Raw genomic sequence first — 26,346 nt, 5'->3', positions numbered from 1 at the left:
ACATATACACATAAAGAAGAATATTCGTTTTAAATGGTACAAAACAATCAGACGTAAATTGGGAATTCTAACAAAGCATATATATTTTAGTTTGACATGTGGGTAATGTGAAATTCTTTTTACACTGGCATAACAATTCCACGGCTTAATTTGCCTGAATATTCCAAAATGTTAAACATATTCTTAATTTCGGTGTGTACAATTCAATATACAATAAATAATAATCGTATCTTTGCTGTCAGTCACAATTATTGCATCTGGTCCTACTGATCAGAAAGACAAATTTTCATTCGATTAATGCATTTGATAAATTATCAAAGCTATAAAAACAGTAACATTTTTCACTATAATGAACATTAAACTCTCTAATGATTTTAAATATTTTTAACTGTAATTAGTAGGTCTTGCATGGGTATAATTTATAAGACACAATAAACGTGGTAACAATAATAATAATAATAATAATGGTAATGATGATATCGATGTAAATGACGATCATAATGACAGTAATAATAATTTTTTAAATTACTTAACTTTTCCTTAAGCGTATAATATAACAAGGTAATGGACTGTAGTGTTTTGTTTTGCTTTCTTTCAGTCACAGCATTGCATTTAACTTACAAGTTAAAGTACGAATAGTCTTAAAGTAATTGAACAATTAAATAGAATATTTATAATTAGTATGAAAAGTAGTTGTACTTCATGTATGAGTGAGTAAAGTGTAATATAACGAAGAGTGTGCAAATACGTGTATAGTATACAGAGAAATGTATATAGAATATATGGAAATATGTTCGTTATTCTTGTAGACACCCCAAAGCGATGTAAAAGCAACGTTAATAAAAATACGGTTGAGAACAGTTACGTAACGGTATATAAAATTTTATTCTGGCGCGTATTACGATATATTATCACTAATGGTATTTTTATTGACTAAAAATTGACAATATTTTGACAACAACGTTTATTACAAATATAAAGTACAGGCGAAGGAAGGTAAGCGCGGACAATGCTTTTCTTAATATTTTTCTTAATTTCGACCATATGGAGTGTCTTCAAAAATATTTATGTAATCGATGATTGATTAGCGTTAAATCGATAACAGCATCACAGCTACGAAAGAGTCTCGTTTTTAAAGCTCTGCCATGGCTTTTTCGCTGATGCAACCGACCGGCATAGGACGATTGGTCGACTAAAAATTAGCACAGCCTGTTCGGTGCGACGAAAATTGAGCAGAACATTGTGAACAGGAAACGACGATCAAATTGATTTTTATCTTTTATATAGTTTCTGACTGTAACTTTCTTTCGATTACCGATTAAAAAAGAAATCGACACACGCGATGTATGTATAGACATTTGTTTTTCTCCCAGAAATTACAATTTTTATAGTTTCTTGTGATTCAATTAATTATAGCTCCGAATATCTCGAGCACGGCACGAGGTTACGCGTACACGATTTCAGGAGCCAATCCATTTATAACGGCTAAAAAATGCAAGAATATATTCTTAAATAATACTATTTTGCAACTACTATGGTGGAGCAAATCTCCTAATGATAAAACCTAGAACACTGCGATCATGTAACTTTAAGGATGCCAGAAAAAATTGGTTTGAGGCAGTCTATCGTCTTTCCAAAAGATTTTACTCTTCTTCGGGTCAGCAAATCTCACCTATCTTGTGGTACGCGAATCAAACATAATACTTTGCTTTCCTGAAAAAGAAAATGTATAACAAACATATTCGTAAACAAACAGCGAATAAACGTTTAAAACTTGCTTACGTGGTATTCCAAATCGGTCTCCATGATACCGGTAACAGCGACAACTTGATACTGTCTCGCTTTCATCGCTGCAATCGATTTTCTCACCAAACGCATTGCTCCGAGTGCACTACTTGTGCTGTTAAATTGTGCCATTTGTGCTGGACTATGGCTTGGATCGAGTACTAACATCGTTATTGAACCGTCTCTCAATTGTTCTACTCCTATTATTGTTCTACTATGACCTAGGATCATCGACAAAATTTTAGTTCTATGCATTATCTTTATCCGTATCGTTTGCTTCCAAATTTTTACCTTGATGCTGTAAATACAAGGGAGGCTTGAAATCATCGCACCGCTGGAAATATTGTAAAACCCAGTTAAACATTTCGGGATGTCCGCCATCGGAGTTAGTTGGTCTATAAAAATCTACCAACTGACATCTGGTAGACGATAAAGATATATAATATGATTTGAAAAGCAAAAGAAAGATTTAAGAAGGTGTAGACGTACTTTATTCTCAGACTAGATAATAACGTAACTACTTCCGTGGGACCAATCCATTTTCTAGTGTTCACCAGTTTCCCACCCAACTGTTCCGCTCCCTGAGTATCGAAACCCTGAGCCCAAGCCCATTCGATCATTTTTTGAAGTCTCGAGACCGACGGTATCGAACTTCGAAGCGGATTCTTGGCAGAACTGCCACCGCTCAAATCAGAATTCCATGCTTTATAAACTAACTCATTGTACCCTGTATGTTGTAAAAGCGAAGAAATTAACATTTGCAAATTTCTATAACCACATCCCCAGCCTTTGTCTCCGTAGGTAGTGGCATAATGATCTACGGTGGAACACATCCAGGTGCTCAATACATTACTACACGCTTGACTGACAGCTCGTATCTTGGGCACTAATCCTACAAAAAATCAGAAACATAAATATGATAAGAACTGCTGCCCAGTGAAAACAGAATATCACAAGTACGTCTAAGGGAAAGAATTATTACCTCGTGTACAAGAACTACCGTCATCGATACCGCTACTTTCGGCTACTCTGAGTTCGCTTTGCCTTTCATAGTAATCGGCAATCGTCATTTCGCCCGAATACACAGCCCGCTGCATATTAGTAACACTTTGTTCTCTAAAATTGCCCTGATTGTCCATCCCGTATTGCGCTCTTAACATTTCAAATTCACGCTGTTCGCGTAATTTTCTAAGTTCCTTCTCAAGTCTTTCCATGTCCTTGGCCAGCATTCTATCCGTTGATAAGTCTGGAGTTATAGGAGATGGAGTACACTTTTTACTGAAATGTTCTTCAATATGTGCCGTTAATTCGTCGTTGTTTTTAAACGAGGTACTGAAACAAACTGGACACGCAGGAGTATCGCCGCCGTTGGTTGCTTGAGCAGCTTGTGAAGCTGCACCATTTGCAGGACTAAAAAAGCAAAGATAAACATAAGCAATCGAACAAGAAAGATAGATATTAAGCACATTAATCCAACTATATAATATACATTCGATAATACCTCAAAATATCTTTGTGCTCTATGTTGACGTGTAACTCTAGATCAGAAGAATTTGGAAAAGACGTGACGCATAAAGGGCAGTTAAAAACGCTATCGCGAGACGGTGGGGATTCCGGGGGGAAGGACGGCGACGTGAGATCAAAATGTTGTCTATTGATATGTTCTTCCAGTCTTAGTGGACTATCAGAACTGTAGGGACACATAGGGCATTCTTGCACCGGAAGTTTTGGCGAAGCATGAGAACGCAATTGCAGATTTAGGCCTGAACGCAATGGAGAACCATGACCAGCTGCACCTTCTATTACTGAAACACAAGTTTTACTTCATTACATGCTCACAATTACACAATTCTTACAGTATTCAATTTCTTTGTACCATTATTAACATTCCCAATGTTATTGTTGTTATTGTTATTATTGACGTTAGAACTATGAATCTGTGACTCAGACTTTGGTGCTTCTGGTTGCTGTTTAACACGGAAGTTAAGAGAACTGCTCCATCCGTTTTGAAGAAGAGGTGGGCTCGGAGACATTGTTGGAGAAGGGCAAGGACCACGGCATTCATCGTGCCTACGATCATCCACCAGAGAATCATCATCGATGAATGCCATCATGTCATTCTCTGGGGTGCTGCAATAATTGACAAAAATAAAGGTTACTACATTATGAAGATTTAAGAATTCTATTATCTACAAATAAATAATGAAAAATATGTTAAATACTTTTCATTGTCAAGCTTTAATGCACAGTTAGCGGTGCGTTTACGACTATTTATCATGTTTTACATAATTAATTTTAAATAACTTATGTGACAATCAGAAAACTGCAAAACTGTGCCTATTCCTGTGTGTCCTCATTTATCTGACACAAATTGTGTTCTGTTTGAAATATATCTCATGTTGTTTATTCAAAACAGGATAAACATGTGATGTCAAACAACATAAACTAAATGAAACATAACTTAAAGTGAGCGTAGCCGTCAAACACAAAACGAAAGAAAGTAAAGTAAAGAAGCGATTGTTATACACTTTTAATTTTTCCACATTCAATCAATTTATACGATCCAAAAATACTGAAAACGATTTCTTTCACGAGCATCACAAAATTCACACGCTACATGTCAGCGACATCTAACATTTACCTTTGCCGCCATTTTCCGTGTAAACGGAATTATTTAAATAGCTCGCGCTACTCTGACAGAACATCTGTAAATAATACAGAAAACGAATATATATATAATTTGAACGAACCTCGGTGTTAGATAATCAAGATGGGCACTGTTAACGTGAGCCAACATTTCTGTCGGCGAAATTTCCCCCAAGTCGCAAAACGGACAGTTCGCAGCCCCTTGCAGATGATAGAAAACCATATGAGACCTCATCTCTTCGTCGTTGAAGCCCTCCAGGCCACAAATTTCGCACGTGTAATTCATTTCCGGTGGTTTGCTCGCCGCCATTTTTATTACATACAATCAACACTCGTCGATCTATAACGAGGAAACAGAAATACACGTTATTACATTTGCACTCGTAAAAAAAACACTCTTCTTTAAATCCATCTGTACCTAACAGTTTTAACGGAGTCAAGAATGACGGAACAGTTAGATCGATCAGTTTCTCGAAGGTTTAACGAGTTACGCAAATATCATTGCAATTGTAGCACACAGGTTTACATTTCGCACAGGGATGTGCACGTAAGAAAATTAAAAAAAACGATAAGTTCGAATCATGACCTAGGCGAAGTACACTCGTGACTGTGCACGTCGGAAATGCACCGTCGAGTATTTTCCTCGGAGAATCGATAATTGAATTCAGGGTCGCGTACAAGTGTCCGCGATTGCACGGCGGCCACCCGTTAGGCTCTTTCGCGAATCGCATTTCGCGAATGCGCGTCTCGGAGACGCGGCGACGCGACAATGCACGAGTTGGACTTGTTTCCAACGCATCGGATGCACGAACGATTTATCGCGCGAAAGCTACACTTCGTTCTCTTTTAGTAAACGCGAACTTTCACCTCGGATGCGCATCACCTACAAACTAACGCGATCGCGTGTCAATCGATGCGTTTCCACCGGCGAGAATCTCATGCGAGAAGTAACAAACTAAGTTCGATCGAAGCGATGGCGGCCACGAAGGGTTCGAAACCGCACACTCTCGTGCAAAAGGTATCGCACTCGAAACTAGGCCAAGTGATTCGAAAAAAAAAATGAAACGTAAGGTGGTAACTGGGTTGGGTTGACCCATTTATCAACGTGCACCATTCTCCGCAGGATAACCGATCGATTGGAACTCACCGGAAAATTGATAGAATCAATGAAGATTCGCGACCCCCTGGGTCGACACTTTTTTCACGATACACGCCAAGGCATCCGTGCAGGCCGGAGTGCCTAACACGGCGCCCCGTTTGCCTCCATATGACAGCGCCAATCCACTCCGACACTTTCGCGAGAGAAGCGTTCCTACCCCACTGTGTCAACGCGACCCTCTACCGCTCGTTCCGCCTCTACGATACTTTGCCGAAGGCGCCACCCTTGCGATCCTTACGCCGTCGGTAAATCCCTCCGTCTACAAATTAAACCCCTATTTTATTGAATCTCAGAATTTTAATCTCAGAAGGGTGGAAATGGTACTCTCTTAAAGCTCCCAAAATTATTTTAATTACGGTGGCAAATCCTTCCATCAGCTATCGACCCTTCGATCAGCAAGTATTTGTAACGCTCGAGCATGATTGATCTATGAAACCACGTACAATGCAACGTAGAAGCATCTCGGTTCTTTTCGATCTCGTTTCCGATTGTTTTGCATGGTATCGTTAAAACGGTACAGCAGATTTCGTTGGCTCCAAGAGAACAAATAGCACATATATCAGGCTGCGATGACAATGCGCTCAATGGAGGCGCCTTTAGCGCGCAGACTCGAGATATTTGAATCTTATTTATGAGAGCCACGTTTCCGGGTTAGGAAGGCCTTTTCTGGCGTTTACGTTGTTATTCGAGAGAAGGGTTCCGAGGTTAAGCCTGTCATTATGAAAGCCATCATCGGAGAAATTAGCTTTAATGGATAGCTAATATTATTCGCATTTTTATAGGCAGTTGACCTTTCGAAGCGAAACGTTTTCTTTAACCGTGACTTCGAGGAAAGCAACGTCTCATTTTTCGAGACATACTTATTACGGAGCGTTACGATTTCTCTCATTCCTATTGTCCTTCTACGGCGAACTTTTCCATAATGACAAGCCGGCGAACACGAAAAGATCGACGTGCCGTATCGCACAACGCAGCTAGCATTAATGCGGGCTAATCTCCCTCGTGGTGTCGCGTACCATCTAACCGTACATTCTGCTTGATAAAGTTCACCGTTACCTGTAATATCCGAATCAAACAGAAAGAGAACAGAACAGAAAATTGAAAAGAGAACAGAATTGTAAAGAGAAAATTGAAAAATATTTTTATGAAATACCTCTTTTCCAATTCCACGTTGCGTCGCCATCAGCATACCTCGATCACAGTTCGATTTATGTGTCGCCTAGAACGATGAAATTGAAAGTTCTGAAAAGTGTAGATGATAATAAATCTGTCAGTGAATAACACGTTTCTCACCCTTAATTTTACGATGTCGACGAGCGTACGATGTATCGTAAAGAAAGAAGCGAGCGTCGCGAATGGTAATCATCGTTAAGGCGTCCTCTGGCACGTAGTCCGACAAATTTACGCGAGAAATTCGATTTCTCACGATGCGTGTATACTCGAAACCCTCGATTTCTGTTGGTCGTTCGATGCTAGTTCATTGACATGCAGCCGACGATTGACGGAGGATGCAATATTCACGGAACTATTTGGTCTTTCCCCTCGCTCTGTCCCTCTTTCTTCCTTTCGCTCGTTCGAAGGGTGCGTGAGGCAAATACTTGAACCGTGCATGCGCGGAAAGTAAATCGTCAGCGAATTTATTTCAACGACACCTCCCATCTTTCCACGATCAATTGAACCTGAAAAAAGTCCTCTTTCAATAAGGAAAATTGAGGGACGCCATTCAATTAAACGATCTCTCTCTGCCTCTCGCTTTGGATAATTAATAACTATTGCGACTACTTGAGTGAGTTAAGGCCGAGTCGAGCGAAGTCCAAGCTGCAAAAACCTTCCTTGACACGACCTCGTTCCGATAGAATTTCTCGAGGTCTTTTTCTATTCACAACCACATTACGAAATTTATTGGAACATCACAATCACAATAAATTCTAAATGCATAGATTTAACGCACAGAAGTTTTTGTTAATACGTCAAGAGGTGAAAAGCGAAACGGATCGTTAAATAACGATTTATTTTACAATTAGCTGCCGAGTGCGACGACGTTGCGTTAATAATAACGTTTACGGTGGTAATTCCACGACATAAACCGGTACACGTTTATCCGATATTCGGTTCAAAACAGGTTTCTCCACCGACGAATTTTCCGCTCAGTTTTTCTTCGAACAGCGACTACTTTTTAAACGATAATTACGTAACGATGCGCATCGTGCGATTACCAGCCATAAAAGTGTTATCGCAAACAACGGTTGGGTGTGCATGTCTACGGCGAAAATAACGAGTCTCTGTTTATGTACACGTACCGAAAGAATATTGGATAAAGAGACAGAGGAAGAGACCCGAGAGACAATCCATCCGCAGCCTACGTGCGGATTGAAGGAGATTTATCGAGAGAATAAATTAATAAATTACGTGTCCATTGAGTCGTGTGCTCGAGGGTGATTCAAACTCGACCCATCCCATCATCGAAGTTTCGATATCGTTTAAAGAATAACTTTTCTGTTGTTTCGAACTGTACGTGAGTCACGAAGGACTCCGTATCGGCGTTCAAAAGATAGCTTCCAAATCATATTCAGTCGCTATCAGTCCGGGTTATCGCTTTAGAGGAAGCAGGAAAAACGATTGAAGTTTGACCCACGAGTTAACCGAGTATCTTCAAACTTACAGACTGAAAGCGTAGACTCTGGTTAGAAAGTTGAAAAACAGTACTCGTCGACATCCTCCTGATTGAATTACGCGCGCGAAATTCCAGCAGAAAATATGCACGACCAGTGTCGAAGAAAGAGCTGCGAAGCGACGAGCTCGAAGAAGAAAAAAAAAGGGAAATACATACCAAGAGTCGTGTGGGTACAGCTCGAAGATGTCACAATAGCAGTTGCACTGCGTGACAACGGGCCACGCGTCTTTTCCCTCCACCCACACGCAATCCCTCCGTCCCTATCTCTCCCACTCTCTCTCCTTCCCTCGTTCTCTTTCTTCCTCTCACCCACTCACGGTCGAGTAAAAAGCTTATTGGAGACTCGAGGCCGCAAGTGCCACGAAAAGCTCAGTCGTTCGCGGGCCGCGCTCCAGTGCACTTGCTTTTCGCGCGAGTTCCCTCTTATCGCCGACATGCCAACTCTGTCGCGTTCGATACGATCTCACGTGTTCCTCGTCCTTTTCTGAGACGTCGATGCGTACTATCGAATCAAGGATTCGTTGAAACGCGAGGTGAGCGGCGACCAGGATGCTGTCGATCGGTTTGATGACGACCATGCTGGCGGTCGTCGCCAGCGCCGATCTTTTCCTCGATGCCGCGCAAGGTAATCAGCGTTTCCTGAAAACGTTCAAAAGTATTAAATTTAACTCGACGGTTCGATGTCGTAGCAATATTTGCGATCGTAATGATTATTACACAACGGCGAGAGGAATAAAAAGAAAAGGTGGTTGATTATTTTTTAAACAGTCGCGGCTTGAAACACGAGCCAAGTTTCATACGCGTTCGCGGGTCTTTGTCATCGACGAGACGATATCGACGACAACTTGGCCACATGTGCGCTCCGTCTCTTCTCCTACCATTCTCCTTCTGTATTAATTCTCCCCGCTTTTGTTAGCGTTTACTTTTTTCAGCCTCTTCCGTTCGATTCGCGTTGATGTTCAATGCTCTCCCTTCTCGAACGTTATCGTTACGAGACTTCTTTATCGAGCTTCTATGCGGGAACTTCTCCTGACAAAAAGCTAAGTTTTCTTCCGGAAGCGTCGAGTGGAACTTTGATGCTAGCCATCCAGTTCTTTTAATTCTAGAGAATTTCTAGAGAGTGGAAATTTATCACAGTACATCGATTCGATGTAATCTTCCGTCGAAATTTACACGGTGCACGGGCGTGTGAACGATGTGTCGCTAACGGTCCTTCGCCTCTGCCTTCGAAGGCGTTCAACGGGCCTCCGTGGCAAATAAAAGGAAAGAGAGTTGCAAAGTATATTCTCGTACAAGTATATTCGCACAACGGAGTCGAAGGTGATAACGCGTCTCGTTTCTGTCTGTTCCTTTTCCTCGATGAAATTTGTGAACCGCCAAATGAAACGATTCCGTTTGACCAAGGTTCGCGACCTCAAACTCCTCAAATATTCTCCGAAATTTTTTTCCATTCAAGCAAAGCCACCTTTCGATAATAACAGTTTAATCGATATCCTGCGACTCGTCGAATATTTTTTAAAATTTTCTCTATCAATTCGAGTAAAGCTACGAACTACCTTTCGATAATAACAGTTTAATCGATATCCTGCGACACGTCAAATATTTTTTAAAATTTTCTCTATCAATTCGAGTAAACTACCTTTCGATAATAACAGTTTAATTGATATCTCGTAAATCCCGGTACTTTTTCTCTGTCGCGTAATTTGCATTCGCTTCTATCAGTCAGTATATCGTAGCACGACGCAAGAATGAATGTTAACGTTGTTCCGCAGCCGCGAAACCAGCTTCGATATTTATGCCATACAATGCTAATGCGCTAGACAAGCAGCGTATCGGTTTTATCGGCGCTCGAAAGGCAGCGATTCGGTGGAACGGCGTTTGTTTCGATGTCGAGTTCAATTCGCTTATCTTTGTCACCTATGCCGATTGCTTTCCTTAATGCACGAATCACGGTAATTTCCACGGCTGTTCAACGCGTAAATCCTTCCTACGCCTGCTGCAATTTCGTTCGTCTGGAAATTGGAACGCGCGTTGCGTAACCGATTTATAACACTTTGAATACATCGATCGAGATTGATCTTATTAATTAATCGTGTACACGTTCGAATCGCCTTAAAGGTCTGAATTATTAATCGTTTCTACTCGATACTATTAACCTGTTTTCTTTCTACCGGTCTTATCGAACATCGTAAGAGAAAGGAATTCAATAATTTGACAAAGCGTATAAATGTCTATTTTGACGAGTCTGACGCACTCGTTCGGCCGTGATTTTACTCGAATTTTTAACCCCTTGCAGTATTTTGACGAGCCTCGTGACGCACTTACGGTTCAAATACAATTTTGCTTGAATATTTAATATATTTCAATTTGAAGTTCAAATTATAATTTGTATGATCAAAGATCGTTGAATATAAAATCGTCACATTTTGACTTTTTTCAATGATTTTAATTCTACTGCAGTTAATAGTTCTGACTGACGCACCAGTCATACGGCAAGGGGTTAATACGCTTCAATTTGGAGTTCAATTATAATTCGCATAGTAGATCGCATAATAAATTATTGACATAACATTTCAAATTTTTTTGTCTCTTCTAATATTGTAGTTACAATTAGTCAGCTCTGACTGACGCACCTGACAAACGAGTCACACGGCAAGGGGTTAATACGCTTCAATTTGGAGTTCAATTATAATTTGCATAGTCGATCGCATAATAAATTATTGACATAACATTTTAAATTCTTTTGTCTGTTCTAATATTGTAGCTATAGTTAATCAGCTCTGACTGATGCACTCGAGAAATAAGTCATAGTGCAAGCGGAGGTTTAGAGTAGAAATGGTCCCGATCGAAACACCGGTGGCAATTAGAGGGAGCTTTCAACTTCTTGAAGGATTTACGTCGATCCTGTTACACCGGAGATCCCGAGGGAACGATTCTTGTGGACCGGTTGTCGCGAAACGCGTTGTTGAAGAAAAAACGAAGGCAGAAAGAAAAGGAAAGGTAGGAACGAAGGGGTTAAAGGAGAACGCGACTTCCAATCGACGGGGCAACCTGACACGGTCGAACAGGCGCGTACACGCGTATTCTGCCTCTACTAGAACGGAGATAAATAAACACGTAAAAGTACGTGACAGCTTCGGGTTCGATAAAAGGAGCATAGGACACCTTCGCTTTCTACCTCATCGAAATTAAAATCACGAGTAACTCGTCAACCTGATAATAGTATTAGAGTTCCTTCCACCCTTTCTCATCGAAATTAAAACCACTGGTAACTCGTCAACCTGATAATAGTATTAGAGTTCCTTCCACCCTTTCTATCTCATCGAAATTAAAACCACTGGTAACTCGTTAACCTGATAATAGTATTAGAGTTCCTTCCACCTTTCCTTCCACCCTTTGTCATCGAAATTAAAACCACGAGTAACTCGTCAACCTGATAATAGTATTAGAGTTCCCTCCACCTTTCCTTCCACCCTTTCTCATCGAAATTAAAACCACTGGCTCGTCAACCTAATAATAGTATTAATTAGAGTTCCACCCTTCCTTCCTTCCACCCTTTTTTGGATGAAACCCGCGGTTGCAATTAAATTTCCATTCGAGCCGTTTTTACGATATGAAAAATTCTTGGACCGAGGTTATGGGGAGTAACGAAAGCCGGTTGGATCGGTACGATAAGTGTGACGTAACGAGGTATCAGTCACGAGCATCCTCTCGTTCCAACGAAACACGTGGACAACGTGGAACGATGCTAATTAGGACAACTTGTACCGAGGATAGATGGTAATCGCTGATTTAGTCCATTAGCTACTAGATTTTCTTCGATGCAACTCTGGTGGCTCGATTTTATCGAGACCGAGTAGACATCTAATTGGCAACAACTTCTTTTCACTTTTTATTTATCCATTACGATAATTTTATGTCCGCTCGTGCTTTCTACCGATCGGAATTTCACTTTTAATGAAATATCGCAAATTACGCTGATTTGTATGTTGTCACTTGTACTTGCATTTAATCGTTGCTCTGGGAAATCCAGTTGTCTGTAATCGAAGCTACTTTATCCGATTATTAACCTCTTGTCATACAATTTATTTGTGTCATACAATGTATTTATATGTCGATCAGTTGTGACTATAATTAACTATTCGTAGCTATAATATTTAACCCCTTCTACTTTGACTTATTTGACTTATTTGTCAGGTGCGTCAGTCAGAACTGACTAACTACAGCTACAATATTAAAACAGACAAAAAAAAAAATTGAAATGTTATGTCAAGACGACTAGATACTCAATCGTTAACTATGTAAAAAATTAAACTTGAACTCCAAATTGAAGCATATTAAAAATTTGAGTAAAATTAATCAGAACCAAGCTACGAGTGCGTCACGAGTGCGTCTCGTCAAAATAGTGGCAAGGGGTTAAACAAACAATAATTTTCTATTCAGCGATCCTTGATAATATAAGTTAAAATTGGACCTAAATTTCAAGTTGAAAAGTATTAATAATTTTAGTGAGATTTGTTATGTTTGAGTTGCGAGTGCGTCACGAGTGCGTCTCGTCAAAATAGTGGCAAGGGGTTAAACAAACAATAATTTTCTATTCAGCGATCCTTGATAATATAAGTTATAATTGAACCTAAATTTCAAGTTGAAAAGTATTAATAATTTTAGTAAGGTTTGTTATGTTTGAGTTGCGAGTGCGTCACGAGTGCGTCTCGTCAAAATAGTGGCAAGGGGTTAAACAAACAATAATTTTCTATTCAGCGATCCTTGATAATATAAGTTAAAATTGGACCTAAATTTCAAGTTGAAAAGTATTAATAATTTTAGTAAGGTTTGTTATGTTTGAGTTGCGAGTGCATCTCGTCAAAGTACGACAAAGGGTTAACTTCGTCAGCAACCGATAAGCCGATCGAAACGAAGTTATCGACACACGTGTTTCGAATACTAATTTCCCACTAATGTCGGATAGTTTCCCGATTATCTTCCACCCAAGTATTATCGCGAGGCGTGGGAGAATCGTGCGTGTTTTACGAGTGCAACGACGTGGATGTCACCGTTCGTGCACGATTCGCCACGCCGCGTAAAGGCTCTGCAGCTGCGAGCCTAGTCACGTTCTTGTATACATATGCAACTATACCGTGCACCCACACGCGCGTCATACGCAAAGAAATTGGCATTGAAACGTTTCTTCCAACCGAGAAGTTCCGTTAGAATCATTTTATCGAGAAAACTTTACAACGACAGGAAGGTGTACGAAATTCTCGTGGACTTTTGATGTATTCGTGGAAAGCGTTCAGTGATCGACGTCCGTTTTCAAAGAGCGATTTTCGCTGAAACTCGCGCGAGAGGTTCGTTCAAAGAGAAGTTCGTGGCTGTCTCGTTTCATTCGAGTGGATAAAATTAAGGGGACTTTCGCGGCTTAGATCGTGAAGTTGAACGGTCGCAAACGACGTCGGCTATTTTTGCGTCGTCGAGAAGCCACAAACCCGTCACGATTTAGGGCGACGCACTTGCCACGGATTTTACGACTTTAATAATTGAACAATTCTGTATGAAACCTCGTTACAAAGAAATACAAAGGATCTCTCCATGAAATCGATACTACGAAGAAGCTATGAAAACAGGCTGTGACCTATCGTTCGACCAACTGAACAAACGTTCGATAAAACTCGAGAAGCGGTACTAAAAACTGTGCAAGATTAAAATGATCGAACTGTCTGCACGGGACGAAATAATACGATGTACGAGTCACGCAGAGAAACATAGTCAGCGGTAATTTGTGTCCGACTGGTATCTATTAACTTAATTGTAACACGCATCGAACCCTCTTGTCCCCAGCCACTCGTGTGCATCGTTTATTGCGCTCGACGTTCACGATTTCGGTGTTGAAAAGCCAGTGGACCCGCATATTGCGCTCGTAAAATCGTAAATGATCACTTACGTTCACTGTTTACACCCGTAACATTGTTAAAAATAATAAGAGTTCTTTCGAAATTCGACAAACGGCTCGAAAATTTCTTCGAAATCTTTTCACGAGTAGGTTCGAGGGTCTAGTTTAGCCTTACCCTCATCCGGTAAAAGAAAAACGGATCCTTTCTTTCCCAATTGACGTAACGCAGGACGCGTCTGTTTCGTGTCCCGGAAAATGCGGAGAAAGGATCTAAGTGCCACATGTTTTCGCGTACATCCGACAGATCCTCAAGTCTATTTTATTTGTTCCAGAGATGTCCTGTTGCTCTTTGGCCGCCGGGTCGTGTCGCAGCGTCTGCTCCAAGGTACGCCTCTCTCGAATCTATCGAAAATAACGTGTCCTCGATCAGCGCGCGCTAAAAAAAGAAACAGTAGAAGGACACGAATACCGGCGCTGATTTATCGGATTTCGTCAACGCGTATGCGAAATCGGTATCTATTAATTATACGCGCGAGAGATCCCCGTGGGAATTTCAAAAAGACAATTTCGAGGACTATAATTTCGCCCGGGACGAACGCGATATCGCGGAGGCTGATAAATATCGGTGGCCCGACCCCGCCACGATAAAGGATACAAAATATGCCGTGTCCACGGATATATTAGGATCCTCTCCGGTATAAAAAGGAAACTGTGAGGAGGATGGAAGAAGATAGCTGACGGGAGAGAGAGGTGGTTTTTCGACAGGGTCCAGCTCGAGAGCGACGCGGGGTGCACGCGTGGTTGTAGCTTCTTTAAAAGTGGCTGCAGGGCCCCATTGGAGATAATATCGGGAGACACTGGGGCCCGCTGAGAGATTTACGCGGGACCCCCCTGGGGGGTCCCTGGTCTGCTCATTCATACGCAAATATTACGAATTGACGCGCTCCACTCCGACGGCCAGACACCGTATCAATAATATCGCGTTTCCGTGCAATTTGTTCCCGCGAAATCTAGCTCCCTTTCTCTAGGAACTCTTTCTACGAAATTACAGGGTGGTCTACTCGATAAATTTATAAAATCGCGCGGATCGTAAAACATGCGCGTAAGCGCTGAACTTTCGTGAAATTCCATCAACGTTCGCGGAATCGGCAGGGTGGTCCGCTTATGACCCGTTGTAAAATACAAGCTTACAAAAATATTTATCCCTAATTTGTCTTTCGATATATTTTTAATTCTCTGGCAATTGACCCTTTCAGGTGCCTCTCAGGCGCCATAATTTGAAATAAGCGTTATTTAACCCTTTACACTATTTTGACGAGTCTGACTCGTGACGCACTTCGGCCGTGATCAATTTTACTCAAATTTTTAATACGCTTGAAGTTCAAGTTCAATTATAATTTGCATAGTCAACAATTGAATAATAACATATTGAAGAAATAATTCAATTTCTTTGTCTATTTTAATGTTATAGCTTAATTGAGCAGTTCTGACTGACGCACCTGGCAAAGTCATAGTGCAAGGGGTTAATTCTATAATAATGCTCGTGTGATTTATAAACATAGTGAGAATTATTAGTAGAGAAATAATAACCTCAAAAGAACTCATTTAACATTGTAATTAATATTTTAAAGTTGCTGTTCGTAAACAATAAAATTATCTTCAAGCGCAAAGGGTTAAAACTAAAGTACGACAGAGAATCAAAGTACGACACTTATCTAGTTTTTCGCAAGGAAAAAATGCACCTCTTTCGAAAACGGCGACGAGGCTTGGCGCATAGCTCCCGGAATATACCGCGACAGAAATACGTCCTCGACTCGCTATCGTTTACGCTTTCAGCGTTCGCAACACTTTGACTGGAGAGTTCTATTTAAAACCGCATTAATTGCTCGATTCTTGCCAGCGATTCTCTATTTCTTTTTTGTCTTCCACTCTGGCGGAGCGCGTTAAAACAAGCAATCGATTCGCGTTAAACAACGAAGAGACCCGTGACCCGAGCCCACGTCTAACGAGACATCTAACAGGACCCACCGGGATAGTCGTAACTCTAGCTCGTGACAAGAGTACGAAATAGACCTGTGCGTCCTCGCAGTCGACGTAGATTGAATGCGAAATGAACTCCTAAATGATCGAACAGTCGATATCCGTGCTATTGTCATTCAGTGGCGAGCAACAGGAAATCGTGTGACGACCAAAGCGCGTACTCGTGTCCTTGATTCTTAATAACTTTGAACCGCGTTGTACCTCGCATTCGATAAATCCTGGAAAGTCCCATCGTGAAATCTGGACGCGCAGCTGTGTAGTTTTTCCTCCTCGGTGTCCATTTTCCACGGCTTTTGTCCTCTGATCGACGTTTGAACAAAAAGAAATTCGCGCTGCTTTCAGATCTCTCTGGTGGCGTTGGGGGCAGAAGCAGAGGCGAGGGAGAACGCGTCGCGACGCCTGTCGGAATTCTGTTCCCTCGAGCTGGTAAGCCGCTTTTAATCGATCCTTGCTACGACTCGCATCGATTCGAGAATAGAAACGTGGGATAAAAAAGATGATCAATGGAAGAGAATCGTGTTACAAGACTCTCGATACCTTTTTCTTACATTCGCCTCGATTTACTCTTTGTCGGATCCTTGCCTTCAACTTACTTCTGTTCTCCTTTTCAGACAGAATTCTGGGTTTGCGTCAACTCGACCCTAAACGGTGAGACTCCTTTTCCGTAAACCCTTTTTCCGATCGTAAAATCGTTAATTACTGTTCGTCTCCGTAGAGGTGAAGAAACATGGAAATTGGACAGGAAGAGGTTGTTGTTACCTGGCGCAGAATCCGATATGTCGATCCGCGTGCGCTCTAGCGGGTTCTAGAAAGCATCTGACCGAATCTTGTCGACCTAGCGACGAGCTCGAGTTCTTTTCGTGCTTAGAGAAGCGGGAGGAAGCGGAACACTGCTGCAGCTCCGTCTCCAACGACACCTGTAGATCGATATGTCGGGATCTGTTCTACAAGCCCGGGAAGATCTCGAACTTGAAATTGTACAGTAGCAAAGGTTGTTTTCACCAAGTTCCGAAGTGCCTGAAGAGCGTCGCCGAAGTGAAACACGCAGAGGATCCTAAGCAACGTAAGTAAGTCTTAAACGTCTCTTTTATTCTTTACGACCGCGAATTTCGTGATCACCGATCGTTCGGACGCGACAGATCTGCACTGTTGCAACGAGGCTACCACACCAGCCTGTCTGGAGACGTGCAAGAGGATCCTGCATACCGCGACCACCGATCTCGAGATCATGGACGCCCTGACGGAAAAATGCAGACCAGTTTTACCCCAGTTGCCGTTCTGGAGCTGTCTGCTCAAGTCCGACTCGTCGAAGCCGTCTCGTCTGCCGTTAGATGCGGGCAAATTGTCGTGCTGCACGAAGGCGAACAAACCGTCGTGCCAGGGTTTGTGTTGGAGGGCGTTTCAGGCTGATTGGGAATCCGCGTGGCTGCAGCTCGACGCCGAATGTTTGTCCTCGAGCTTGGAAGGAGAGTTGAGAAGGTGTCTCGAGGACGCGGACGACCCTTGCGAAATGGGTTGCTCAGGATTGTCCTACTGCGCTCGGTTCAACGACAGATCGACGACGCTCTTCAGGTACAGCGTTCGAGCCTAAGTCTAAACTCGTTATTGACTCTCGATCGAGCTATTTAACGGTGCGTTCTCGTAGGAGTTGCTCGACCGCCGCTGACGAGGCGGCTAAATGGGAAGCTGATCACTGGTCCAGAGGCGGAATCATTCGTGGTTTGGGTGTTCCTGTCCGCGCGGCTGCGTCTTGTCCGATGGAAACTTTGCGCGCAGCTGCCTGCCTGTTGCAGTTAAGACCCTGCGAGCCGAGGATCCACGAGACGAGACTCTGTCGAGAAGATTGTCAAGAATTAATGGCCAGTTGCGTCGATTGGTCCGCCATCACGGAACCGTACACGGCTGTGACGCTGTGCGCGAAGCTCTCGCCGAGCAGATCGGACGCTCCGTGCGTGTCGTTGAAGCCGTTCCTCGAGGACACTCAGGACAACGAGTCCGTCGTGAGTCTCGACGAGGACATCGTGACTCCTTGCAAGAGCAATCCCTGCCCTCAGGGCCAGATCTGCGAGCTGCTTCAGTACGGACGACAAGCGTACCGGTGTATACCGGCCTGCTCTCTGGGAGAGATGTCCAAACAGTTGGTACCGGTCGGTTCCTGGGTACAATTCCCCAGGTTCGATCAACAGTTTTGTCTCAGGATCTGCCAATGCACGTTGCACGGTCTGGAGAAGTGCAAAACCTTGAACTGCTTCCTGGTCAACTCTTGCTGGGTGCACGATCGTTTCGTCGCTCACAAAGCCAACTTTTATCTGGAATGCAATCCGTGTCACTGTTTCGACGGTGAGTTCACGTGTTCCAAGAAGAACTGCGGAGAGTCGCGGATCCCCTCGTTACCCTGCGACTGTCCGGCTCATTACGTGCCGGTCTGCGGACGCCTCGGCTTCACTTTCGCCTCTGGCTGCCTGGCAAAGTGCGCGGAGCTGTCGGCGAACGAGGTGGAGTTCGGTAGCTGCTCGTCTCGGGATCCTTGCGCGTCGAACCCTTGCGACAGTGTCGGAAAGTGCGTCCGGAGAACCAGAGTATGCTTGTCCGGACTCCACAAACCCTGTCCTCAGTACGAGTGCGTGCCTCTCGACTGCGATCCTCGCGACGAGAGCAGCGGGCCCGTTTGCGACAAGGACAACCGTCAACATCGTTCGATCTGCGCTATGATTCGAGCTGGAGCTACGCTGGGCTACAGAGGGCGTTGTCTAGAAGGATGCACGTTGCGTGGTCCCGTTTGCGGCGCTAACGGGGAGGTTTACGCGAACGAGTGCGCTGCTTGGGCCGAGAGAACGGTGGTCGACTACTTCGGACCCTGTGTAGCCGTTGGATTGATCGGCGATCGAGCGGAACCTCGCTGCCCCGATCTGGTGCAGTGTCCTCGACTGATCGAACCTTTCTGCATCGGAGTTACACCGCCGGGTGCTTGCTGTCCAGTCTGTGGAGGTGCAGCGAAACTGTTTTACTCGAAGAAACAGGTTCGTATTTATTTTTATCGTGTACGATATTACCTCTCTAATTGTAAGCAAAAGGGTCAAACGAGATAGGAATTTTCAAACAGTTTAGTACTCTTATCACTTATCGTTAGCGAGGTAGCACCGTAGTATACTTTGTGCAAGATTACAATTTATTTTATCATTGGCAGTTGGAAAGAATATATTACATGATGGACGAAGAGGTGGACAAGGATTCGGTCACGTTGGACGCTCTGTTGACCGCTCTGGCGCGACAAATTCAAGTGGCGCAGTGTGCTCTTCGTGGAATGATGACGCCGGATCGAGACGTGTTCATCGTTATACAACCCACGTCGAAGAGGCCTTCGGCTCTGCAGCTGCGGGCCTGTGTGACGGAGACTGAGAAACTAGTTACCAGAATTTCGGAGAGAAGCTCTAAAATCGCGGCCGAAGTGCCTTTAGGCGCTCTCACCAGAGCGGAAATTGCTCATAGTTATATATCGAGTGCCATCGTCACCAAAGGCTGTTTCGCGCGAATATTTTTTGGAATAATTTTCGTTCGCGTTATAGTTTCGTGAAAAGAAAGAGGACTATCACTGGTTGCGGTAAGAATGTTATTTTAGTTGAATGTTACCGCGACGAGCGATTTACCGAAAGGTGCTGAGCGTTTTTACCTAATGGCGTTATAGTCCGCGATATCGTCGATTTCATGACTGTGATTCTTCTAGTGCCTACGTAATATACAGGAAATTAGCATGTATTTTTGACTATCTTTTCATCTTACCAAAGAAAAAGGGAGTACGTGGAACGTGTGCGTGTAAAGGTACATAATCATCCAAAAATGATGGCCAAGATCGTTAAAAGATGATTATGTTGTAAATAAAGTCTCCCAAACTTAAGTTACCAAACGACGACCACGTGTCCGTGGATTTTTACATTGTATTAGTCGCAGATACGGTAGTCAATAAAAAACAATTACCGACAGAACCGATACTCCCGTAAGCGTTAAGCAAACTTCGTTATTGTATCGTTAAATACAAAGTTTTTGTATAGTCATTTGTAAGTTTAATAAATTTTGTAATTTTACTCGTACGCAATTCAGTGAATTCATATACCGCAGCACTGGAAAGTGCATACACAACGGAAAATGAACGTATTCTCCTCTCTCTTTCTTACAAAAGTTTTACAAAACTTTGTATCGACCACGAGACGCGGTATGCGCTCCGGACGCTTGTAATTTGATCAATTCTTCCTTGATGAGTCGGGAAACCTCCGCCTTGGCTTTGCTCACTGCCAACTCGCTGGTGGACTCGATAGCAAGATACAGTTTTCTTTCTCCTTCGGGAGGAGCCTTGCCAGGCGCGATGTAAGTTCCCCTAACAGTGAGACCAGCTTCGGAGTACTCCGAAATCTGCGCGAGAGCTTCTTTGCTGGTGACTCGCCACCTAGCTTGTTGCGGGAAGTCGTTGATCTCCAATTCCTCTTCGTATTTACGGAAGGTTTGTTCACCGGCCTCTGCGTCGCTCTCGACAAGATCTTCCTCTCGAGGTTGATAATTCAACTTGGTGTTCAATTTCGCTGCCAGTTGTTCCGCGACCGTTTTAGCTGTAATAAGATTAGTAGGACCAGCTCCTTTGAGTATCGCTTCAGCGGCTTGCTGCGTTGCGCCCTTTGCTTCGGCTCCCAAATTCTTGGCTATGTTTATCTTGGATGCCAATCGCCTAGCCAACTCCAATTTATCGGTCGCGCTGGGTACTGGTTGCCCGGGTACTGCGATGTTGGTGGCTGACGGTCTAGCAATTTCGCGAACTGTTCGTTTCGGCGCCAGCATACTCTCTATTTGCTGGTCAATGTCGTTCTCTATGTCCTCGTCGTCGGAATCTTGCAGACCTAGAGCCGCCTTCTGGAACTTCTTCTTCTCGTTCGCTAACGCTGCTTCGGATTCGTCGAACTTGAATCCTTTGCCGCTGAAGCCACCTCCAGTGTGTACCTTCTTGCCGTCCGCTGCTTGTCGGGCCTTGTATCCTTCCCAGAGCTGACGCAGAGGCTCGGGTACAGGAACTCCTGCCAATTCGTGAGCACGCAGTATATCGCCGGCGTAACGTTCTTGCTCCGACGTAATGAACGTGTAAGCGTACCTGCAAATAATATACCATTTAATCCGATTGTTTTATATAATAACGTGTCTCGCTTAACGAGAACTTACCCCTTGTTTCCAGCTCTTCCTGTTCTCCCACATCTGTGCACGTAATCTTCGTAATGATTCGGGCAGTCGTAGTTCACCACCAACACCAAGTGCTTCACGTCCAAACCTCTAGCAGCTACGGACGTGGCAACCAATAATTTCGTTCTACCAGCTTTGAAATCTAATATCGTCGAGTCTCTATCGCACTGATCGATACCTCCATGAAGCGACATGCACGAATAAGACGCTTTCATCAAATCTTTCAACAGCGTGTCAGCGTTCTCTTGCTTGTCAACAAATATTATAGTGGAACCTTTGTCCTGATAATGGCCTAGAATTTCTAGGAGTTTGTAAAACTTTTGATCTTCTTCGAGGACTACCACGTGTTGTTCAACGTCCTTGCAGACGATCGACCGTCCTCCGACCTGCACTTCTACGGGCCTGGTCAATATTCTTCTAGCTAGTGCTTCCATTTGTCGAGGGAATGTCGCGCTGAACAGTACAGTTTGTCGGTCTGGTCGAACGTTCTCCATAATGCGCATCACTTGAGGCTCGAAACCCATGTCGAACATTCTGTCCGCTTCGTCGAGAACTACGTATGTTACTCTACGAAGGTTGGTCACCCTTCCGCTATTGGCAGCAAGCATATCGATCATTCTTCCGGGAGTACAAACAATTATTTCAGCGCCTCTCTTCAGTTCGGCTATCTGTTCCGAAATACCGGTTCCACCGTAAACGCAGACATGAGACAGGCCCAACGACTTTGTGAATTTTTTCGAGTCCCTTCCTATTTGCATGCACAATTCTCTGGTCGGTGTCATGATCAGTGCGATTGGCCCGTCGCCGTCCGCTAACGGGGGCTGGTCGAGAATATGCCTGAACATCGGTAACAGGAATGCCAAGGTTTTTCCACTGCCCGTCTTCGCTATGCCTATTAGATCGCGACCAGACATAATTGCCGGAATAGCTTGGCACTGTATGGGAGTTGGTTTTTCATAGCCGAGCTTCTTCAGAACTTCCAGCTCCTTTTTCGTGACACCGCATTGGGCCCATGATTTTATAGGCTTCGGACATCCTTTGCCTTTCACACGAATCCCTTCCAACTCCTCTTTGTACGCTTCTACCTCTTCCGGCGTCATCCTTGCTGCATTAAATGATTAACAGAGTAAAACTTCTGCGAATCAGGAAAGAATTTGAGCGATTAAGATACTTACCGATTTCAGGTACTTCTACGTAAAACGATTTTCTAAACGGTTGATACTCGGTCGTCGCATGATCGACTTTGGCTAACTCTCGCTTCTGTTTGTTCGCAATACCGGCAGCTGTTTCGTGTAAGTTTTCCCCCTCTTCCTCGCTAGAATATTCAAGACCATCTTGATTTTGCTCGATTAATTCCCCTTTTTGTTTCTGCACCTTATTTTTGGCTACGCCGGTAACGATAACAACGCCTCCGCTTTGAGTACCTCCCGTACCCGTTCCGTTATTTGCACTCTTGCCGCTTTTACTATCGAGTTTGTTTACCTTGCGAACTTCTTCTTGAACCTATTCCGATAAAACGTTTAATTGTCTGCACAGTATATTTTATGGTAAATACAATTCAGAAAAGTATATAAACCTCTGCCATGAATGCGTCGAGAGGATCAACTTCCTCTTCGTCGCCTTTAGTTTCCTCCTTAACTTCTTCCACTTCTTCCTTTGTTTCTCCATCTTCTTTGACTTCCTTATTGCTATTCTGAACAACGGGAGTCTCTTCGTCACTGTCGTCTTCCAGGGACCACTTTTTCATGGGCAACTGAAGGTTTGCTAATATAGATGCCTTACCATCCTTTTTAGTTGCCTCTAACTCCTTCTTTTTCCTTTCCGCGCGCCACCTTTCTATTCTTTCTCTTCTTTTTTGCATTTCCAGTTCCAGTCTTTTCTGTTCTTCCTCCTAATAAAATAAACTGTTAAAACTATCCAAATGAAATTTCAAACACAAATGGAATCAAATTACCTTATCCAATTTAGTGTGGTCAAACGGCAACTCATCGCTATCACCTTTCTCTTTCTCCTTGCGCTCCCTTGAACGTGATCTGTTCGATCGATCTTTGCCTGAACGCGAAGACTTTGAGCCTGTAAGACGCTTTTCTTTACTGTCTCCACTAGTATACCGAGAACAATCAACATCAACAAGTTATTCCATTATTACGAATGAAAAATTTAACGCTAGAAAAGTCAACCACGCTCTAGAAAAATTGAAACTAGAAAAAAATTTGTTAGTATCTTTTATGCATAATAATATACCGTTTTCTGTCACGATCTCTATCTCTTTCCGAGCGATCTCTTCTGTCGCTTCTTTCTCTGTCCCTATCTCTGGAACGACTTCTCCGTTCCCTGTGACGACCTTTATCTCTTTCCCTGTCCCTATCTCTATCTCTACTCCTAGATCGTCGTCGCTTCTTTTCCGGTGTGGCTGATCGAGACCTTGATCTTGATCTCGATCGTCTTCGATGATGTCTATCCCTAACAAATAAATAAATTACGTAGTATCTTTAACCCGATTAATGATAAAATAAATAATAGTTTGTAAGAAAGTACTGAACCTAACCTATAAAACTTGTCGAACGAAATGGAGTACTTACTTGTCGCTACTTCGAACCATGTTTACCGTTGCTATTTAACAGCACGCAAACAGTTTCTATACATTTATGTATTTATATTACGAGAACATTTACAACGAACTTTAATACTTTTATCACAAAATATACGACACGATTCCTTTCGTTTACAAACGCAAAAGGCAATTTGCTCTTCCTTAGCAGTGCTGCCACTAGAGCACTATGGGTACTCGGTCGGTAAAGATGACATTGCAGTATCCGAACTTATCGACAGGGATTGGAACTTGCGTCGGATTCGGAATTTAAAATGCTGTCTACATTTTTAAAATTATTTATGAAAAGTTGGTTCGTTAGTTGTAACTTTATGAAATATATTAGCTGTGTTTGACCTTGCATAAAAATACTATAAAAAGTCAAATAACGAAGTGTTTAAAAATTATGTAAATCATATTATAATGAAGTACCGAAACATTTCCTAGTTTGTAGGAATTTCTAGGATTTAAATTTTGCATAATAAAGTACGTATTCCGGTCTTGCACGTAAAAGATATATTGCGTGCAAGATCAGAATAATACACCGTAATCTACTTTGTTCCGTCTACTTTGTCTCTACTGAAGGACACTGTAGCAAATATTTTCGATTAAAAAATTCCTTTGATAAAGAGACACGTCTAACGTTCTTAATAAGTTCACATCTGACGGTCGAAATTCGAAAAGGCAGATGGTGACTCGAAGGAAAGTTACTTTAGCAGGTGTAGGGACAGGTGATTGCCACGACTGTATTACCTTCCCTGATATTTTTAGAATCGATATCAAAACTGGAAATGAAGCAACAAGAGACTTCTACCGTACGCACGAAATAAGTGTTATCTATCGGTGACAATAACTGTGAAACGTTATAGTGGTACGCGTTGAATCCTAATTAAGAGACGATCGGTTCGTGCTCACGATAAAAATGTCTAGCTATTCGCTTCTTATGCCTCGTACATATCGCGAGGCTTTGGTTTTTCCCAGGACAACGAGATTTCCGAGCCGATATCGTGCCCCTCTGGTAAATAACCCACGTGGAGGACGTCGAATAAATTCGCCAGTGGAATACTAAACGGCAGTTGCTTCGTTTAATTCTCTGCTGGGTACGAGTCATTCGCGGACGTCCTTTTTTTACGAAAAAGAAAACTGAAGAACTTTGGTAAAATGCTAGAAAATGTAGCATCCGTTTTTCCACGTCTCTCTCACGATCCTGGAGAATCCGCAATTTCTGCTTATAGAAAACGAAAGGTTCTGGCACGAATCCCAATCGGTCCACAGATTCCTGCGAACAAAGAAATAATGCAGTAAGCGTGGTTGACCGGCGACGGTTGCGTGTATGCGCGCATCTTTTCGCATAAAGGAATTCTCTTTAACAATAAGCGATACCTGGACATTTCTAGAAAACTCCTCGTTCGATTTTCTGTTTAAACAGAATTTGGAACGCGATATATTCGTGACAGAATTCTTGGCTATCAATGGCAGCTGCAACGGTTCGCGGATATTTATATCCGTATCGACCCCCGTTGAATCCATTCATAAAAGAATATGAAAGATCGCTAACCCTTCCTCGTAGAGTATAGAGTTTCAATGTCAGTTACCGGAAGTAACTTGATACAGTTGGCTTCCTAACGCGCGAGCGGACGCTTAGCAAACAATAATGCGTTTCATGCGGTCGTTTAAAGATTCGAGTTAAATATAGACGAATGCAATGCACGTTCCAAGATTTTAATTGTCATATTACTGCATGGTCGGAATAAGTATCTGAAACACAATTAAATATCGTTAAAATGGGACTTCAAATTAAAAAGACAGTTTTTAAAATAGAATCGATACAAGTAACCTCCGGAATTCTTTGAAAAACGTGTTGAACCAGCAACGACGGAAAATGTGGTTCCTGTGTTTTTCTATGGAGGGTGAGAACCACTGTGGAACAGAAGGGCGCGTGCCAAGAGTTCACATCTGCCGCAGTTGTTTTCGCAGCCCCCCGTTTCTTTCTCGACCACCACTGATAAATGCGTCTCCGTTTTCAAAAAAAAGGCTTCCGCAGGAAGCAGCGACAGACCTTTCCGCTCCGACCTTTCTTTCCTTTCCGATCGCAATTCACCCTCGACGGAGAGAGCTTCGTGAAGTATAATTTTCCTACAAAATCGTAATGTCAATCGTTGAAACTCTACTTAGAAATAATGAAGAAACGTGAAATGAATGAAGCACCATTGTTCCATCGCGAAATACAAAAGTCATAGCAATGATTGCCCATTGTCAGCTGATGCGGTATTCTCTACAAATTGTCTAGACTACAACAGGATAGTCGCGGAAGAAGTAATGAGAGGAGGTGCGTTCAGACA

The 26,346-nt window shown here is 42.8% G+C and overlaps 3 protein-coding genes across 8 annotated transcripts; 1 reads left to right on the top strand and 2 right to left on the bottom strand.

Annotated features, from left to right (window-relative positions):
* Positions 1–58: 58 nt before the first annotated feature.
* LOC100879892 (zinc finger-containing ubiquitin peptidase 1) lies at positions 59–8,560 on the bottom strand. 6 transcript variants are annotated; one of them, XM_003702728.3, is made up of 12 exons: positions 8,421–8,560; positions 6,884–7,269; positions 6,744–6,809; positions 5,579–6,646; positions 4,536–4,771; positions 3,662–3,915; positions 3,287–3,590; positions 2,768–3,195; positions 2,275–2,677; positions 2,077–2,204; positions 1,783–2,006; positions 59–1,713 (listed from the first exon to the last, which is right to left on the bottom strand). In XM_003702728.3, exons 5-12 carry the CDS (start codon positions 4,739–4,741, stop codon positions 1,669–1,671), a joined length of 1,992 nt encoding a protein of 663 aa, XP_003702776.1. In that variant the 5' UTR covers positions 4,742–4,771; positions 5,579–6,646; positions 6,744–6,809; positions 6,884–7,269; positions 8,421–8,560; the 3' UTR covers positions 59–1,668. The 6 variants fall into 6 exon arrangements, with proteins under 6 accessions (XP_003702776.1, XP_076390272.1, XP_076390273.1 ...); XM_076534157.1 differs by lacking the exon at positions 5,579–6,646; XM_076534158.1 differs by lacking the exons at positions 5,579–6,646; positions 6,744–6,809; positions 6,884–7,269; positions 8,421–8,560 and adding an exon at positions 4,850–5,210.
* Positions 8,561–8,746: 186 nt separating this feature from the next.
* Positions 8,747–20,282, top strand: Reck (reversion-inducing-cysteine-rich protein with kazal motifs). Its single transcript, XM_012284181.2, has 8 exons — positions 8,747–8,889; positions 14,487–14,539; positions 16,537–16,620; positions 16,806–16,842; positions 16,910–17,257; positions 17,334–17,766; positions 17,840–19,214; positions 19,382–20,282. The coding sequence occupies exons 1-8, from the start codon at positions 8,814–8,816 to the stop codon at positions 19,766–19,768; spliced, it is 2,793 nt and encodes a 930-aa protein (XP_012139571.1). The 5' UTR covers positions 8,747–8,813; the 3' UTR covers positions 19,769–20,282.
* Prp5 (pre-mRNA processing factor 5) lies at positions 20,086–24,269 on the bottom strand. Its single transcript, XM_076534154.1, has 7 exons — positions 23,997–24,269; positions 23,659–23,877; positions 23,369–23,516; positions 22,991–23,305; positions 22,590–22,917; positions 21,397–22,519; positions 20,086–21,328 (listed from the first exon to the last, which is right to left on the bottom strand). Exons 1-7 carry the CDS (start codon positions 24,014–24,016, stop codon positions 20,374–20,376), a joined length of 3,108 nt encoding a protein of 1,035 aa, XP_076390269.1. The 5' UTR covers positions 24,017–24,269; the 3' UTR covers positions 20,086–20,373.
* Between the last annotated feature and the right edge of the window lie 2,077 nt (positions 24,270–26,346).

Source organism: Megachile rotundata, chromosome 8 (genome assembly GCF_050947335.1).
Source record: "Megachile rotundata isolate GNS110a chromosome 8, iyMegRotu1, whole genome shotgun sequence".
In the NCBI taxonomy this organism is placed as follows: domain Eukaryota; kingdom Metazoa; phylum Arthropoda; class Insecta; order Hymenoptera; family Megachilidae; genus Megachile; species Megachile rotundata.
Note: the sequence above shows the minus strand (reverse complement) of the source record. Positions and strands in the feature narration are given on the sequence as shown.